The sequence below is a fragment of the Capra hircus genome, unplaced genomic scaffold (assembly GCF_001704415.2).
Source record: "Capra hircus breed San Clemente unplaced genomic scaffold, ASM170441v1, whole genome shotgun sequence".
NCBI lineage: Eukaryota > Metazoa > Chordata > Mammalia > Artiodactyla > Bovidae > Capra > Capra hircus.
Window position 1 is genome coordinate 1 of NW_017189582.1, and position 19794 is coordinate 19794.

At 43.8% G+C, this 19794-nt stretch overlaps 1 protein-coding gene across 1 annotated transcript; it reads right to left on the reverse strand.

Moving 5' to 3' along the window:
- Positions 1-18394: 18394 nt before the first annotated feature.
- LOC108634546 (spermatid nuclear transition protein 3-like) lies at positions 18395-18908 on the reverse strand. Its single transcript, XM_018044511.1, has 2 exons — positions 18792-18908; positions 18395-18610 (listed from the first exon to the last, which is right to left on the reverse strand). The coding sequence occupies exons 1-2, from the start codon at positions 18906-18908 to the stop codon at positions 18395-18397; spliced, it is 333 nt and encodes a 110-aa protein (XP_017900000.1).
- Between the last annotated feature and the right edge of the window lie 886 nt (positions 18909-19794).

Below are 19794 nucleotides of genomic sequence, written 5' to 3' on the forward strand. Positions count from 1 at the left end.
TGAACCCACCATTTCCAAATTCCTTGAGACTTACATAAAACCAAGCCGGAAAATACAATCCCAATAACCCATCATTCACCTGATATGTGCTCATGTGCTCAAACAAACAGTTGGCCAATAATCAATAAACCCGAGGTTACACTCCGATTGATACAGAGAAATTTATGGCCTGTCTGGAGGAAGGGGTGATTAGTGTATGTTTCTCTTAGGCAATGATGAGTAACCTAGATACAATCTTCAAGGTTCCCCTGTCTGGAGGGGGTCTTATCCTTCTGTTGTTGTTTTCATAGGCACTAAATAGAGAGTTCAGAGTCCATTGGAAAGGTGGCCGAGCATGATCAGCATGAGCAGACCTAAGATGGAGTCCAGGCCCTATGAATTCCTTCTTCAGCATCATTAGGCAGGTTCACAAGAAGCTGGGCAATTACAGAGAGCAGGACAAGGGTGAGTGAGATAAATTCCAGTTCCTAGTATTGCAAGTCCCCACTTTCTGAGACTACATGACCTACGTCATCCAGACTTTGCAAGGAGCAAGCTGAGTTACAGAAGCAGAACAAGCAGGAGGTTATGTAAAATTTTAATTTTTCCTCTCCATTACCAACATGAAGTGAGAGGCAAAGTGTGATTTCAGAAAGATTTTTCAAAGCAGTAATGGCTCACACAGTTAGTTACTCAGAACTTACCCATTGGTTTGTCTACTAAAAAAATCCACAACATAGAAGTTGAGAATTATGTTTTAATTGCTGGACAAAACTGAGGATTGAAACCCCGGAGACATCCTCTGAGATGGCTCTAAGGGACTGCTCCAAAGAGGTAAGGGAGGAGCCAGGATATATGGGAATTGTGCAATGAAAACTAGGTAGCCAGAACATCAAAAGATGACTGTTAATTAAAGAAAACCAGACATCTCAAGTTAATAAATGTAGCACTTTTCTGTGTATAGGAAGATGCAAGAGTCTGGGCTCATTGAAGTCATTGAAATCATTCTTTTGATATGCATCTTAACTATTGAAGGCCAGAATCATGCTTTTCTCCCTCTTGAATCCCCTCAGGGTGCACAGGGGTGGAGGGGTTGGCTGCTGGCTTAATGGCGGCCGCATCTTTTTTTTTTTTTTAATACTTTATAAGATGGTTTTATTAGCCTTTCAAGGAACAAATTATCCTAATCTTTTTTAAAAATTTTTATTTTTACTTTATTTTACTTTACAATACTGTATTGGTTTTGCCATACATTGACATGAATCTGCCACGGGTGTACATGAGTACCCAATCATGAACCCCCCTCCCACCTCTGTGGCAGGCAAGTTTTCATCCACAGGTTTGACCAAATGTTTATCAGGCTTCTCGCCACAAACCCCACATTTTGGCTCACCCTCAAGCTTAAGCAGGCACTAAGATGCCACTCTGAGTTAAATTCACCCATTCCAGTCCATTTTAGTACGCTGATTCCTAGAATGTCGACTTTCACCCTTGCCATCTCTTGTTTGACCACTTCCAATTTGACCCGATTCATGGACCTGACATTCCAGGTTCCTATACAATATTGCTCTTTACAGCATGGGATCTTGCTTCTATCACCAGTCACATCCACAACTGGGTATTGTTTTTGCTTTGGCTCCATCCCTTCATTCTTTCTGGAGTTATTTCTCCACTGATCTCCAGTAGCATATTGGGCACCTAATGACCTGGGGAGTTCCTCTTTCAGTATCCTATCATTTTGCCTTTTCCTACTGTTCATGGGGCTCTGAAGGCAAGAATACTGAAGTGGCTTGCCCTCCCTTCTCCAGTGGACCACATTTTGTCAGACCTCTCCACCATGACCCGCCCGTCTTGGGTTGCTCCACAGGCATGGCTTGGTTTCACTGAGTTAGACAAGGCTGTGGTCCTAGTGTGATTAGATTGACTAGTTTTCTGTGAGTATGGTTTCAGTGTGTGTGCCCTCTGATGCTCTCTTACAACACCTACCATCTTACTTGGGTTTCTCTTACCTTGGGCGTGGGTATCTCTTCACGGCTGCTCCAGCAAAGCACAGCTGCTGCTCCTTACCTTGGACGAGGGGTATCTCCTTACCGCCGCTGTTCCTGACCTGCAATGTGGGGTAGCTCCTCTAGGCCCTCCTGTGCCTGAATTTAACTCAGATGACCATTATATCTACTAATGCGGGCAGGAATCCCTCAGAAGAAATGGAGTAGCCATCATGGTCAACAAGAGTCCGAAATGCAGTACTCGGATGCAATCTCAAAAACGACAGAATGATCTCTGTTCCTCTCCAAGGCAAACCATTCAATATCACAGTTATCCAAGTCTACGCCCTGACCAGTAATGCTGAAGAAACTGAAGTTGAAAGGTTTTATGAAGACCTACAAGACCTTTTAGAACTAACCCAAAAAAGATGTCCTTTTCATTATAGGGGACTGGAATGCAAAAGTAGGAAGTCAAGAAACACCTGGAATAACAGGCAAATTTGGCCTTAGAATGGGGAATGAAGCAGGGCAAAGACTAATAGAGTTTTGCCAAGAAAATGCACCGGTCAGAGCAAACACCCTCTTCCAACAACACAAGAGAAGACTCTACACATGGACATCACCAGACAGTCAACACCGAAATCAGATTGATTATATTCTTTGCTGCCAAGATGGAGAAGCTCTATACAGTCAACAAAAACAAGACCAGGAGTTGACTGTGGCTCTGATCATGAACTCCTTATTACCAAATCCAGACTCAAATTGAAGAAAGTATGGAAAACCGCTAGACCATTCAGGTATGACCTAAATCAAATCCCTTATGATTATGCAGTGGAAGAGAGAAATAGATTTAAGGGCCTAGTTCTGATAAATAGAGTGCCTGATGAACTATGGAATGAGGTTCGTGACATTGTACAGGAGACAGGGATCAAGACCATCCCCATGGAAAAGAAATGCCAAAAAGCACAATGGCTGTCTGGGGAGGCCTTACAAATAGCTGTGAAAGAAGAGAGGCAAAAACCATAGGAGAAAAGGAAAGATATAAGCATCTGAATGCAGAGTTCCAAAGAATAGCAAGAAGAGATAAGAAAGCCTTCTTCAGCGATCAATGCAAAGAAATAGAGGAAAACAGCAGAATGGGAAAGACTAGAGATCTCTTCAAGAAAATTAGAGATACCAAGGGAACATTTCATGCAAAGATGGGCTCGATAAAGGACCGAAATAGTATGGACCTAACAGAAGCAGAAGATATTAAGACAAGGTGGAAGAATACACAGAAGAACTGACAAAAACATCTTCACGACCCAGATAACCATGATGTTGTGATCACTAATCTAGAGCCAGACATCTTGGAGTGTGAAGTCAAGTGGGCCTTAGAAAGCAACACTATGAACAGAGCTAGCAGAGGTGATGGAATTCCAGTTGAACTGTTTCAAATCCTGAAAGATGATGCTGTGAAAGTGCTGCACTCAATATGCCAGGAAATTTGGAAAACTCAGCAGTGGCCACAGGACTGGACAAGGTCAGTTTTCATTCCAATTCCAAAGAAAGGCAATGCAAAAGAATGCTCAAACTACTGCACAATTGCACTCATCTCACATGTTAGTAAAGTAATGGTCAAAATTCTCCAAGCCAGGCTTCAGCAATACATGAACCGTGAACTCCCTGATGTTCAAGCTGGTTTTAGAAAAGGCAGAGGAATCAGAGATCAAATTGCCAACATTCACTGGATCATGGAAAAAGCAAGAGAGTTCCAGAAAACATCTATTTCTGCTTTATTGACTATGCCAAAGCCTTTGACTGTGTGGATCACAATAAACTGTGTAAAATTCTGAAAGAGATGAAAATACCAGACCACCTGACCTGCCTCTTAAGAAATCTGTATGCAGGTCAGGAAGCAACAGTTAGAACTGGACATGGAACAACAGACTGGTTCCAAATAGGAAAAGGAGTACATCAAGGCTGTATATTGTCACCCTGCTTATTTAACTTATATGCAGAGTACATCATGAGAATCGCTGGACTGGAAGAGACACAAGCTGGAATCAAGATTGCCTGGAGAAATATCAATCACCTCAGATATGCAGATGTCACCACCCTTATGGGAGAAAGTGAAGAGGAACTAAAAAGCCTCTTGATGAAAGTGAAAGAGGAGAGTGAAAAAGTTGGCTTAAAGCTCAACATTCAGAAAACGAAGATCATGGCATCTGGTCCCATCACTTCATGGGAAATAGATGGGGAAACAGTAGAAACAGTGTCAGACTTTATTCTGGGGGGCTCCAAAATCACTGCAGATGGTGATTGCAGCCATGAAGTTAAAAGACGCTTACTCCTTGGAAGAAAAGTTATGAGCAACCTAGACAGCATATTCAAAAGCAGAGACATTACTTTGCTGACTAAAGGTCCATCTAGTCAAGGCTATGGTTTTTCCTGTGGTCATGTATGGATGTGAGAGTTGGGCTCTGAAGAAGGCTGAGTGCCAAAGAATTGATGCTTTTGAACTGTGGGATTGGAGAAGACTCTTGAGAGTCCCTTGGACTGCAAGGAGATCCAACCAGTCCATTCTAAAAGAGATCAGCCCTGGGATTTCTTTGGAAGGAATGATGCTATAGCTGAAGCTCCAGTACTTTGGCCACTTCATGCGAAGTGTTGACTCATTGGAAAAGACTCTGATGCTGGGAGGGACGGGGGCAGGAGAAGGGGACGACAGAGGATAAGGTGGCTGAATGGCATCACGGACTCAGTGGACGTGAATCTGAGTGAACTCCGGGAGATGGTGATGGACAGGGCGGCCTGGGCGTGCTGCGATTCATGGGGTCCCAAGGAGTCGGATACGACTGAGCGACTGAGCTGAACTGAAGATGCAACTCACTGCTGGGCTGTACACACAACAATCATTTCCTGTTAAACTGCCCTACTCATGCTGCCTTCTCACCCCCACAATCCCCTCACACTCCAGCAAAGTTACTGTTAGTCCTACTTATCCCTCTATTTTTTTAAAAAACCCTTTTCTGTTTGATTTTGAGATGCCTGCAGCTTTTGTGGTCAGTGGATTTTCCCTATTGCAATGGTCATTTTGACTGAAGTCTTTCTGACTTAAGTCTGGATTTTTTTTTTTTTTGACAGTTTTGTATGGCCAGGAGTTGGATCAGGATTGGACTTTCCATATGGGACTCTGTCATTCCTGGCCAGATAACTAACTGCACCTTGCAGATCCTTTGAACTCTCTTGTTCATGAATTTGGGAATCCAAGCAGTGCTCTGGAAGTCAAGTCTGTTACGGCATAATAAGGAATTATTTTAATACTTTTGAATAAATAAGGTTTTCTTTGGCATTTTGAGTGAGGACTCATCCCTTAACTCTTGAACAGGAAACTTTCTCTACTCTTTAGTATGAAGACTCTAGTAGTTCTCCTTGACTCACCTAAGGGGAATTGGGGGAGGAAATAATTTTGGCACTTCAGACAGGGACTGTACAAAGGAATAATCGAGCAGGACTTTTTCCAGGCTCCTTTTAAGGTCTTATCTCTTATTTGATTAATAAATCTGATCTCTGGTAGCCTGGGCCTGCAATAACTTGAAGTGGGGCTTTGGTTCTCAGCTAGAGATTGAGGCCGGGTCACAGATGTGAGAGTACCAGATCCTAGCCACTAGATCAGTGGTCAGTGACAAGGGCCTGGACCTTAGGCTTGGAAGAAAAGAATTGCCATAAAGACAAAAAGTAGTAAAACAAGTAAAGCATTTATTAACAGGGAAAGCATAGAGTACGTATGGATAAGCACAAAGGCAGACACAGAGGGAGAGTTCCTGAGTTTGTGCCCTCATGGTAGTTTGAATTACTTTTATGAGGCATTGCTTCTGGGTTTCCTTTGGGTCAATCATTCTGATTTGCCTGGTTCACAGTCCATTTTGGCATATCTCAGGGTCCTCTCATGTGTCTTCACACATCTCTTAACCAAGTGGATTTTACCAAAAAGGCATCGGGATAGAGACAGCATCCCTTGACATTGTTCCCCTTTCAGCCTGCAAGGAGACTTTTCTGTGTGTGTGTGGCAAAGGGAGGTCTCTTGATTTCTTCAGGAATGAGAGATATGTAGTCTGTGCAGGGCCCAGCCTCCTCCCTTAATTGTCTTCCTATTATCCTCTTGGAGTTTAATTCAATAGGGAATTAATCTCCAATTGCTTTACCCTAGGAGGCCCATCAATCTCCTGACTCAAATCCTGTGGGTAAATCCTTACTCTATTCTGTTTGCTCCCTTTTCTTTCTCTGCTCTACCATTATGACTTTAATTCAGTTCAAAATCTTTAAAAACTGGCAAAAGTTTTTGCTAAAGACAATTTAGAATTCCAGTGGCCTCAGAAACATGGGCTCTCTGCCTACTAACTTACCAAATACCTGCTGCTGCTGCTGCTGCTAAGTCGCTTCAGTCGTGTCCGACTCTGTGTGACCCCATAGACGGCAGCCCAACAGGCTCTCCCGTCCCTGGGATTCTCCAGGCAAGAACACTGGAGTGGGTTGCCATTTCCTTCTCCAATGCATGAAAGTGAAAAGTGAAAGTAAAGTCGCTCAGTCGTGCCTGACTCTTAGCGACCCCATGGACTGCAGCCTACCAGGCTCCTTCCTCCATGGGATTTTCCAGGCAAGAGTACTGGAGTGGGTTGCCACCTTCCCATTTCCCTGCACCTTCTCCTCCTTCCTTCTTCTCACGACCTTCAAATTTCCCTTCAGTTCCTTTTAGCCTTTGATTTATGTGTCACCATAAAACACTACTGCATCCTCCATCCCTCTATGAACCTCTGCCAAACCCTTTCCATCGCACTTCAGCCTTTCAGAGTCCTCTGGTCACTTCATCTCTAGACTACTCTCTGCCTGTTCAGGATTCTTGAAGGCCTAAGGCACTTAAGAACAAGCATGTACAGTGGAAAAAACGAATTAAGAACAGGTTGGATGTTTTATCTACTCTGATGAGCTTTAGAGACCCTCAGATTTGGTGAATCCTCAGTCTGTTGCCCCACAGTCAATACACAGTCTCCATAAGATTACTCATCAGAGCAAAGAAAGTCTCAAACGTCTCCACCACTAATATTTTTGGGGATGCTTTAACTCTCATATTGAGTAGGAAACTTCAACTTGCTCCACTACCAGAAATGTATCCTCATTATTGTAAAAAATTGTAAGTTGTTCAACGGCAAGAGTCAGCTCACCACCAGTCACCTCACACGACTGATTCTTGATTGAATCACTTTCCCCATGGCCCCTCATTGACAGATATCAGTAGCAGGGCTCACTGTGGTACTGACCAACAGCTGAGGAGGACAAGTACCAGTAGGCACCTCATTGATAGTTGGTTGCCTGTGGGTGGGGCCCATGGAAGCACTTACCAATGACCTGTTGCCTAGTAACAGGATGCGGAGTAATAAGGCACAGCAGTGGCTACTTCCCTTGGTGGCTCAGACAGTAAAGCGTCTGCCTAAAATGTGGGAGACCTGGGTCCAGTCCCTGGGATGGGAAGATCCCCTGGAGAAGGAAATGGCAACCCACTCCAGTATTCTTGCCTGAAAAATCCCATGGATGGAGGAGCCTGGTAGGCACAGTCCATGGGGTCACCATGAGTCAGACTCGACTGAGAGATTTCACTTCACTTCCTTTCACTTCTAAGTGCTGTGCTCATGCTACTCTGTTACATAAGGACACTTCGGGTCCAGTGTGCTGGAATCTTTTTGATTAACTCCATTCCAACTTCAGATTTTGGTTTCACACACTTAACATTTGCTCATCATTCTTTTCATTGTATTCCCAGGCATACCTGTCCACCAGTGATTATCTCTAAGCCTCCCCAACAACTGTCACTTGACCACATGCTCAGTGTATAGTACAGCTAATATGTCAAAGGCATCAAGAATGTGAAGGCCAGGCAACCTTGAAAACTACTTTCACAGACCTTGAACTCAAAGTGATTCTTATTCTATTCACAATGTAATAGAACAGGATGAGCACAGTCCTCAGAAGAAAGCCATTGCTGTGCCTCATTTCTTGGGACCCTGTTACTAGGCAACAGGTCTTGTAGAATCATTGCTTAGTGCCGCAGAGAGCCCAATCCACAAGCATCCAATTGTCAATGAGTGATCATTTGTTGTCCTGCACAGCTATTGATCAGCACCACAGTGGGCCCTGCCCACAGTTACTGTCAATGAGGGACCATTGGGGAAGTGATTAAGTAAGGGTGGTGTGGTGGTCATCAGATGGAGAGAGAGAGAAGAGGCAGATTCAGGCATTCTTCTGGAGGGGCTGAAGATCACCCAACCTTGGGCCAATGGGTGAGCTGGAGGGCCCAAGGAACAGACTGGAGACTACAACCTGTAGTGCTCCAGAGCCCTCACTAAGTCCCTCCACTAGCCTTGGCCCAGGCCTTGAGGAGCAGTGAATCTCTCCCCCATACCTGTCTCTGCAACCTACTAGCAGTGGCCATCTTTCTGGGTCTCAGTCTTTGAGAACTGATCTCCCATTTGGACAGTCTGAGGAGACTGATGACCTATTGGGTAGGGCGCCTGCATCTGTCAGGCATGATAGCTGGGCAGAATGTGGGAAGTGGCCCTGAAGGAGCTGCCGACTGAGATCTGACTCCTCTTAACCAGGACTGGAATATTGCTGGGTGAAAGCTGTGGCTTGAGACTTCCCTTTCTTGTCAAGACAGAGAACAACATTCAGCTGGTAGAGATTTACAGGAACATCATTACCTGACCATGACCTGACCTTAGGAACAAAAGATCTGACACCAAAGTCTTCAACAACTAAGTACACCCCACTCTCACTTTTGCTTTTAAAGGGACTTGCTGAAACTTTGGGATCTTAGGGCATGAGCCACCCTGCTCCGTGTATGCATCTGCAATAAACCTTTCCCTCTTCCAAACTCTACTGTTCAGTTTTCATGGGTCTCATTCTGTGCCAGGCACATGGACTTGTGATTTCAGTAACAACAATTGTGTCTAAGGAGAGACTTTGCCTCTCTTAAATAACAGCAGAGACTGGCCAGTTCAGTTCAGTTTAGTTCAGTCGCTCAGTTGTCTCTGACTCTTTGCAACACCATGGACTGCAGCACACCAGGCTTTCCTGTCAATCACCAGCTCCCAGAGCTTACTCAAACTCATGTCCATTGGGTCGGTGATGCCATCTAACCATCTCATCATCTGTCATCTGCTTCTCCTCCTGGCTTCAGTATTTCCCAGCACCACGATCTTTTCAAATGAATCAGGTCTTTGCATAAGGGGGCCAAATTATTGGAGTTTCAGCTTCAGCACCAGTCCTTCCAATGAATATTCAGGACTGATTTCCTTTAGGATTGACTGGTTGGATCTCCTTGCAGTCCAAGAGACCCTAAAGTCTTCTCCAACACCACAGTTCAAAAGCATCAATTCTTTGGTACTCAGCTTTCTTTATAGTCCACCTCTCACATCCATACACGACAACTGGAAAAATCATAGCTTTGACTAGATGAACCATTGTTGGCAAAGTAATGAAAAAGTAAAGTAATATGTGCAAAGTAATGGTGAAGAGACTGGCCAAGTGCTCACAGTTATCCATAAAATACCCACTGACTTGGCTTGACTCATCTTTAGCCAAACTTCTCTCCTCTGAAGGTCAGCTTTTCTCCAATCTTGAGAAAGCACTAAGATTCAGAATTTTATGTCTCCCTTAAGAGCTCATTCTGAGAATCATCTCACTACAGAGGGAAACACTTCCTGTTAAACTGCTCCATCATACTGTCTGCTCATCCATTCCCACCAATTGTCCCATCACACACACACACACACACACACACACACACACACACACACACACACACACACACAGTGTTCCTGCTTGCCCTGGTTATCCTTCCGTGTAAAAGAAACATCATTTTCTGTTCTATTTTGAGCCATGTGAAGAACTTGTGGTCAAAGTGTTCTCCCTATCACTACCAGTTCAGTTCAGTCATTCAGTTGTGTTGGACTCTGTGACCCCGTGGACTGCAGCACGTCAGGCTTTCCTGTCCATCACCAACTCACAGAGATTGCTCAAACTCATGTCCATCAAGTCAGTGATGCCAATCAACCATCTCATCCTCTGTTGTCCCCTTCTCCTCAGGCTTCAGGCTTTCCAGCATCAGGGTCTTTTCCAATCAGTCAGTTCCTTGCATCAGTTGGCCAAAGTACTAGAGCTTCAGCTTCAGCTTCGGTCCTTCCAATGAATATTCAAGCCTGATTTCCCTTAGGATGGACTGGTTGGATCTCCTTGCTGTCCAAGGGACTCTGAAGAGTCTTCCTCAACACCACAGTTCAAAACCATCATTTCTTTGGTGCTCAGCTTTCTTTATGCTGCAACTCTTGCATCCATACATGACTACTGGAAAAGCCATAACTTTGACTTATGGAGCTTTGTTGGCAAAGTAATGTCTCTGCTTTTTAATATGCTGTCTAGGTTTCTTCTATTTTTTCTTCTAAGGAGCATGTGTCTTTTAGTTGCATGGCTGCAGACACCATATTGAGTGATTGTGAGCCCAAGAAAATAAATTCTATCACTGTTTCCATTGTTTCCCCATCTATTTGCCATGAAGGGATGGGACCAGATGCCATGATCTTCCTTTTTTTTTTTTTTTTCCACTGTTGAGTTTTAAGCCAGCTTCTTCTTTGTTACATTCTCTAGTTTGTTCCATTTTTAGATTCTACATGCAGATGATATTACAGAGTATTTGTCGTTCTCTTTTTCTAATTTGACTTATTTTACTAAGGACATTTCCTCAAAAGTCCATCCATAGTGTTGCAAATAGCAACTTTTCATTCTTTTTTGTGACTGAGTAATACCCCATTCTGTGTGCGTGTTATCTGTTGATGAGCATTTGGTTTGCTTTCATATCTTGGCTAGTGTCTTAACTAGTGGAATTCTTCCTCTCCCACAAATTCTGTTTTCTTTTCTATTTAGAGAAGATCCTCTAACATTTATTTCAGGGTTAGTTTAGTATTGATAAACTCTTAATTTTTGCTTGTCTGAGAAGCACTTTATCTCTCTTTCAATTCTGAATGATAATCTTACTGGGTAGATATTCAGGTTGTAAGTATTTCTCTTTCAACACTTTAAATATCAATATATAATGCCACTCACTCTGGCCTTCAAGGTATCTATACAAAATTTAGCAGAGAGCCTTACGGGGTTTCCTTTCATGTGATTCTGTGATTTCTCTTGCTGCCTTTCGAAATTCTCTTTATTTCTAACTCCTGCTGTTTTAATTATACTGTATCTTAATTTGGGTTTGTTTTGGTTTATTTTATTTGGTACCCCATGTGATTTCTGTACTATCTTCTGGTTTGGGACGTTTTCAGCCATAATTTCATCAAATACAATTTACCATCTTTTCTCTCTTTTGTTCTTTTGAGACACCTATAATAAGAATGCTAATTAGCATAATGTTATCCATAGGTCTCCTAAATTGTTCTCTCTTTTTTTTTTTTTTTCCTGAGGGAGAGGTTTATTTTTAGCTATTCTGATTGGTGATTTCCATTATTATTTACTCTTGTGTTATTGTCAGGTCTGCTGTTAATTCCTGTTTGTTTTTACTTTCTGTTAATGTATTCTTAAGTTCTGTCTGGCTTTTTTTTATATGTTCTGTTTTCTTGTTAGAATTTTCGCTATGTTTGCCTGGTTTTTCTAGTTCAGTTTGTATGATTATTACTAAATTTGGACTCTTTACCTAGTTAATTATTTATCTGTTATTTAGTTGTTTGGTCAGAGGTTCAAACTACAGTACAATTGCACTCATCTCACATGCTGGTAAAGTATTTCTCAAAATTCTCCAAACCAGGCTTCAGTAATATGTGAACCGTGAACTTCCAGATGTTGATGTATGGCAAAACCAATACAATATTGTAAAGTAATTAGCCTCCAGTTAAAATAAATAAATTTATATTAACAATAAAAAAATAAAAAGCAGAGACATTACTTTGCCAACAAAGGTTTGTCTAATCAAGGCAATGGTTTTTCCAGTGGTCATTTATGGATGTGAGAGTTGGACTATGAAGAATGCTGAGTGCCACAGAATTAATACTTTTGAACTGTGGTGTTGGAGAAGACTCTTGAGAGTCCCTTGGACCGCAAGGAGATCCACCAAGTCCATACGCAAGGGTATCTGCCCTGGGTGTTCATTGGAAAGACTGATGTTGAAACTGAAACTCCAAAAATTTGGCCACCTGATGGATGAGAAGAGCTAACTCATTGGAAAAGACCCTGATGCTGGGAAAGATTGAGGGCAGGAGAAGAAGGGGACGACAGAGGATAAGATGGTTAGAAGGCATCACCAACTCAATGAACATGGGTTTGGGTGGACTCCGGGAGTTGGTGATGGACAGGGAGGCCTGGCATGCTGTGGTTCATGGGGTCGCAAAGAATCAGACACGACTGACCGACTGAACTGACTTTCTCTCAGTCTTTCAATGGAGACCAGTCCTTCTGTCTTCCCATTTCTCCCTGCCTCTCTGATTTTAAGTGCATCAGTTATCTATTATGGTCTTGAAGGGTTGTAAGGGGGAGCATCACCGTACAGTCTGTACCATATTCAGCTGGGAGTGGGGGTGGGGCAGGATTAGATTGACAAGTCATACCTTTCCTTAGGGTGTGCCAGGAGCTATCATCGCCTGGGAAGTTTGGCAGTGCCAGGTCTGAAGACAGATATGAGGCACAGACTTCTTTTTCTCAGTGGCTTTCACTGTCCTATTGGGGGTAGGGTGGGGTCTCAAATTTCTGGAGCAGAAGCCCTGAAAGTCAGGCCAGATATGGCTATGTTCTCTCAAGTATGTACACTCTCCTCTCCCAGCACTGCAACCCTTGCCACAGAGGGACAAGAGGAGCATGTTCTGGTTAGGAAAAAGAAAGGAGCAAATCTACAGGCTGGCTGCTTACAGAGGTCCAGGCTACCTCCAACTCACCATCTGTGCCAGCATCAGCAGTAGCATCTCCTGCCCTGCTTAAACATAGCTTCTGGTCTTAGACCTCTTGGTCCCTCACAGGCTGATCACTTCCTCCAGCCTTTGCTATCCCTGCCTTGTTGAAGAGGGGTGCTATTGGGCACGTGAGGCCCTCATGGGCTCTGGGCATGTACTGGGTCATCTGCTGTGGCAGTCGGGCATCCATCAGAGATCAGGACTTCTCCTGATACGCTGCCTATGTAAGTGCCCTCCATGAGCATGGCCCCGGCTCTCCCACCCAGATGCCGCCCTGGGCCAGATGCACCTCTGTTTCCCACATCCCAGCTCTCTGCCTCATCATGGAAGCCCCTGCTCCAGTGCAGAGCAGCCACACGAAGTAAGCAGGGCGTGTGTAGGGGTGGGCACTTGTGGGGAAAACAGGCATCCACAAATGCGGTCTCAATCTGTCCTCTTCATTGTGGCTTGGGAGCAAGCCCCTGAGCACATGCTCCTGGAGGGTGAGTCCAGGCTTCCCACAGACCTCCTCTTAGTCCACATGGCCCTGCAACCATCTAAGGGTGTTTCTCTTCCCTGTGTCAGACCCCAGGACTTGTGTGTCCAATATATGGCTCGAACCACTCACACCCAGGGCATATCTCCAACCGTGTAATCTCCCTTATATTCTGAGTCCTCTCCCATGGGCACAGGTCAGGACTTGAATGATCCTTTTCCCTTTCTATCCTATTCCCTGTCAATCTTTCTTTGAGAGTAGGTTTAAGAATCTTTCTGCATTTTCCGATTAGTTTTTTGAACTAATTGTTCTACATGATGATGTATTCTTTTTTTTCTTTTTTTTAATTCGAGTATATTTGATTTATCATGTTGTGTTTTAGGTGTACAGCAAAGTGATTCAGCTTTACATATACATGTATTTGGGCTTCCCACTTGACTAAGTTGTTAAAGAATCAGCCTGCAATGAAGGAGATGTGGGTTCAATCCCTGGGTTGGGAAGATATACTCAGAGGGTCATGACAAGCCACTCCAGTATTCTTGCCTGGAGAATCTCATGGACAGAGGAGCCTAGCAGGCTACAGTCCATAGGGTCACAAAGAGTAGGGCACATCTGAAGCAACGGAGCTTGCACAGGCACATACATATGGCTATTCCTTTACAAATTCATTTTCCATTTATGTTGTTACAGAATGTCTGACAGAGTTGTCTGTGGTTTTGTAGTAGGTCCTTGTTGGTTATCTATTTTATAAATACTGGTGTCTATATATATGTTAATCCCCAACTCCCAATGTATCCCTCCCCCACAACTTCCCATTTGGTAACCATCAGGTTGGCTTCTATGTGGATGTGTTTTTGATGTTCTTTGGGGGAGGCAGTTTAATTGTTTGAAGTAGTCCTACTTTTCTATTTTTGCTTTTGTTGCCTATGCTTTTGGTGTCACATACCTAAAATCACATCTAAGACCAATGTTTACAACTTCTCCAGGATGTTTTCTTCAAGTTGATTTGTAGTTTCAGATCTTGCATTTAAATCTTTAATCAACTCTGAGTTTAGTTTTTTATATGGTATAAGGTAAGGGTTCAATTTCAAACTTCTGCATTCAGATTTCTACTTGCCATGGCGATTAATTGAAGAGATGGTGAGGTGAAATTTAACCATGACCATCTCAAGGCAGAAATGAGTGACAGGCCTATAGAAAAGGCACTGGGGTGAGGGACTTGGCCAGGAGCATGTAAAGTTTGGGGACTCCCACTTGATTCTGGCTGATATGTGGATGTGATCCTGGGCAGATGGGTTCTGACTCTTGGCATATAGATTTGCTCTTGACCTCTGCCAAGCCAGAGAAGCCTCTGGGCCAGCAGTATTGTGCTCTTATCATGAATCCATGGGCACTGCTTTGGCTTTTGCAATTGGTGTCATGCAATTGGGTGGTCTTAATATAAAGACATAGAGTTCCTCTTGACTACTGATAAAATAAGCTTCTCATGTAAGCTCCTTTGACTTCTGATCCACTCTCTACTTTATGGTTTTTACTATATTTTCAAACAGATTCTTAGACATACTTGGCAAAAGAGAGTGATTCTCTCCCTTACAGTCTTAGATAATCCAACTTCTGATAATATTTTATGTCACCACACTGTTGATTTCTAATACGTTTACCTCTCTGGCATGCATGTCTGATAAGATACATACTCAAAAATCTGTTATACAAGCTGCATGTAATAAACTGCCACTGATTAGAGAACGTGAAAAAAATTAATACTCAAGAGAATGATTAAGAAAATTTCCTTTGGAGGTGACCATTAGGCTGGCCTCAGATGGTTGCTAGTTTCTGAGTCACAGAAGATAGGATGGACACAGGCATAGAGGAAAGTAGAAGGTCTTGGGAAAATCATTGTATTAGTCAATAGAGGTTGTTATGGACACAGCTAGAGAGGTCAGTTGGCATCTACTCATAGGGAACCTGTATAAGTGGAAGTATAAAGAGTTTCTACTACTCTTTGAAAGTGCTAATGAGCAAACCCCCCCTCCAATAAAACACAGCTTTTGCAATAGGACTTGACATGTCTGAATCACAATATACCGTCCTTTTCCAGGAGAGCTACAGGCGTCTGATATTGATTTATTGTTCTTGATCTACTTGGACATACCCTTTCTCAACTCATGACTTATTATTTATGTTTTTCTCTTTTAACCCTAAGTGTCTTTGGATCCTTTTTAAACTCTATGCATCCTCACTTCTCTCTGCAAGGTGGCAGTATATCCATGGATATTAAAATATATACCAGTGCCACTTTAGGGAAACAAGGGCCTCTAACATCCACTTTTGGTCCACCTCAGGACTTTCCTGATAACTCAGTTGGGAAAGATTCTGCCTGCAAAGCTGGAGACATCAGTTCAATTCTTGGGTAGGGAAGATGTGCTGGAGAAGGGATCAGCTACCCACTCCAGTATTCCTTGGCTTCCCTTGTTGCTCAGCTGCTGAAGAATCTGCCTGCAATGTGGGAGACCTGGGTTTGATCCCAGGGTTGGGAAGATCCCCTGGAGAAAGGAAAGGATACCCACTCCAGTATTCTGGCCTGGAGAATTCCATGGACTGTATAGTCCATGGGGTCACCAACAGTCGGACACAACTGAGCAACTTTCACTTTCAGCTCTTCAGGCCTAGCAATCTGTTACCTTCTGCTAACAGCAAGTTATGGGGAAACAGTGGAAACAGTGTCAGACTTTATTTTTTGGGGCTCCAAAATCACTGCAGATGGTGACTGCAGCCATGAAATTAAAAGATGCTTACTCCTTGGAAGAAGAGTTATGACCAACCTAGATAGCATATTCAAAAGCAGAGACATTACTTTGCCGACTAAGGTCTGTCTAGTCAAGGCTATGGTTTTTCCTGTGGTCATGTATGGATGTGAGAGTTGGACTGTGAATAAAGCTGAGCACCAAAGAACTGATGCTTTTGAACTGTGGTGTTGGAGAAGACTCTTGAGAGTCCCTTGGACTGCAAGGAATTCCAACCAGTCCATTCTGAAGGAGATCAGCCCTGGGATTTCTTTGGAAGGAATGATGCTAAAACTGAAACTCCAGACATTTGGCCACCTCATGAGAAGAGTTGACTCATTGGAAAAGATTCTGATGCTGGGAGGGATTGGGGGCAGGAGGAGAAGGGGACGACTGAGGATGAGATGGCTAGATGGCATCACTGACTCAATGGACATGAGTCTGAGTAAACTCTGGGAGTTTGGTGATGGACGGGGAGGCCTGGCGGGTTGCGATTCATGGGGTTGCAAAGATTTGGAGACAACTGAGTGACTGAACTGAACTGAACAGCAAGTATTTCAGTAAGTCCCACAACAGGTCATTAAAGTGTGCTAGTGTTAAATGGTGATAATATATACAGATCTGGAATCACAGCACCGACCTATAGGTACACATAAGGTCTCTCTGTCCATATCATCGTGGTAGCTGCTTTAACTGATTAATTTTCAGCAAGCAGGAATGGTAGTTCTCCCACTTCCTTTGAAAGGACCACAAACCCAGGGTCTCCTTCACTCTTAATGATTTTAAATCACATTCAGTGAAGGACTTTGAATTATCAACTGTGTCTCTCAGGAGTTAAAGGGCCAGAAAGATTTAATCAGGGAGTTGCAGTCCAAATAAAAGATACCATATAATTAACTTAAAATCTGAACTCAACTCTTTTGATGCTGATGGTAAAACTCTGTCTTTTCATTGTTTCTAAAATGTTTTCAGAAGACACACCGGATTCCTCTGGTAGAGACTCTGCCTTATATATCTCCATATTTGATTGACTACTACTTGAAATTATTTAAACATTTCAAAATGAAAGTTAGCACCAAATAATATCCCATACTCTTATTTTAAACCACAAAACCTTGCAGAGCGTGGACTAACAAAAGACTTTATTGGGGAAGAATGTTTTACACTGTAGTTATTTAGAAATACTAGGGGATGATGATCAATATAAGACCAGCTTTTACTCAGTCTTATGTTAATACTTGTATAAAAAGTCTCTGTCCTGAGTTCTCTGGCTGTCCAGGGGTTAGGCCTCCATGCTTTCACTAGAAGGGGAACCGGTTCAATCCCTGGTCAGGGAAGTAAGATCCCACAAACTGCATGGTGCCCACCACCCAAAAAAATTATCTGTGTGTGGTGATCCTGTTTGTCATCTGCACCGGGATTTGGGCCACCTCCACTGCCCTGCCCTTGGGAACACACTGCTCCCACCCGTTTCTTAGGAAAACAGTGGCCTAATTGATATTTGGTCTGTTCCCTCCAAACATTATTTTAATCTTTGGGAGTGCTGGTTGTGGGTTTTAGTTGTATCAGCATTTTGTGCCTCCTGAGCACCTTTAGCTGACAGCAAAGGTGAGTGATGCAACAAAGCCCATTATGACGTAAGTGGCCAGGATGGGATTTCTGCCTGCCTCTCTCAGGGGAAGTATGACATTCACCATCCCCATGTGAAACCCTCTTCCCATCTGGGTTCTGGCAATCTAGACCCTAATGTCATTCCACACCCCAAACAATGGCAGTAACACCACACCACTACTCCTTGCCGCTGAGATCAATTGATAAGCAGGGTTAGCCATCTTCAGTGCAGACACCTGACCCAGTCCAGGCCTCTCCTCTCTGGCTAACTGGGGACCTCAGGGTCTTTCCCCAATCTCTCGGGACCTCGCACCCCTCCCCACTCAGGTGCCCACCTCTTTTCTTCCTTCCCTCCCTTCCCATCAGAAAATTCACACACACACAAATATCATCTTTTCACCATTTGATGTTTATTTTAATCGCAGCCATCAGTTTACTATGTTAGTGTGAGAGTCAGTCTTTTCCTGGTTAACCATTTCTAAGAAAGCAGACCACTGGAGACACAATTCTAAACTGTCTGACCTTTTCTATTCAGTTACTGGCTGCCCAGGTTGTACCTCTCCAGGGTCTCTCATTCTGGGGTGGCTGAGCTTATCTTCTCTTTTGATTCTGCCTCCTTCTTTGACTCTGACTCATATTTTGGTACCTTTTTCGGCTTTGGTTCCGTTTCTCACGTGCACAGGAACGGAGAAAACAGTTTGGTTCTCTTGTTTTCTTCACCTTCTTCGACGGAGTGGCGTACGATCGGATTTTCTTTCTCAAGGTTCCTTTGAGAGGTCTTCTGACCCTCACGGTCATATTTCGTGCCTTGAAAGACAAAAGAAGGGTATGAGTTTTGAGGAAAGAGTATAACAACTGAGTTGGAAGGGAGATTTCATGAAAAGGGAGGTGGCCTGATGAGGACTTTTGCGCCAGGCAAGGGCAGTGTAGAGGTCTTGGGCACCAAAGTCAATGGAGAACCTGGGGAGTGTCGATGGAATCATCTTACCTTCACACTGCCTCTGTATCTCCGTTGCCAAAGGGTCTTCTTTCTTCCTTTCATCCTCGAAGCAAACCGCACTGCCACTCTTCTTGGCTGCCGTGGCTTCCTGGTTACCTTAGCCATGATGACACCATGAAGTGGCCTAACCCAGAATCTCTGCCTCTGACCTCCCTATATATACCTTCCCAGGACAATGAGGAGCCACACCCTTCACTCTGATTGGTCAGCTAGGCGCTCCCCCAGCCAATGGTGGCTTTGGGGTCTTAGACATCACAATGTACCACTGTGCCCATCATCATGGGTTAGTGGGTGCTGAGGGAGGCCATGATACAACTTTCCCACCCTTGACCCCTCTGTGTGTCTGATTCTGGGGAGTGGTGATTCAGGGGCATGGTGTTTCTTCTCATGACCCTCAGACTTTCCTTCAGTGCCCTTTATTCTTTGACTTGGATGTCCCCCTTCAACACTCCTGCCCCCTCCATCCCTGTATGAACCTCTGCCAAACACTGTTCATCCCATTTCAGCACTTCAGAGTCCTCTAGTCACTTCATCTTTAGACCACCCTCTTCCTATCGGGGGTTCTTGAGGGGCTTAAGGAACTTAAGAGCGAGCAGGTAATTAAGAACAGGTTGGAAGTTTGTTCTACTCCAGTGAGCTTTAGAGACCCCAAGGCTTGGTGAATCTTCAGTCCGTTGCCCCAAGATCTATACACCGTCTCCATAAGATTACACTTCAGAGCAAAGAAAGTGTTAAATGCCTCCTCCGCTAATATTGTTGGGGACACTTCAACTCTCATCTTGAGGAGGGAAACTCACCTTGCCCCATCTACCAGAAATACATTCCCGATTTACAAAAAAAAAAAAAAAAAATGAAGCAAAGGAAAGGAAGGTGCCCAAAGGCAAGAGTCAGTTTTCCACTGTGCCCCTAACTCTTGAGTGAATCACTTCCCCAGTGGGCCCACGTTAACAGTGATCATCAGATAGGGCCCACTGTGGAGCTGACCAATAGC

Excerpts from the sequence above, each read along its gene's own strand:
- LOC108634546 (XM_018044511.1), bottom strand. The coding sequence starts at position 18,908 with ATGGCTAAGGTAACCAGGAAGCCACGGCAGCCAAGAAGAGTGGCAGTG. Across the intron at positions 18,611-18,791 it reads GATACAGAGGCAGTGTGAAG|GCACGAAATATGACCGTGAG; the intron begins GTAAGATGATTC and ends TTGTCTTTCAAG.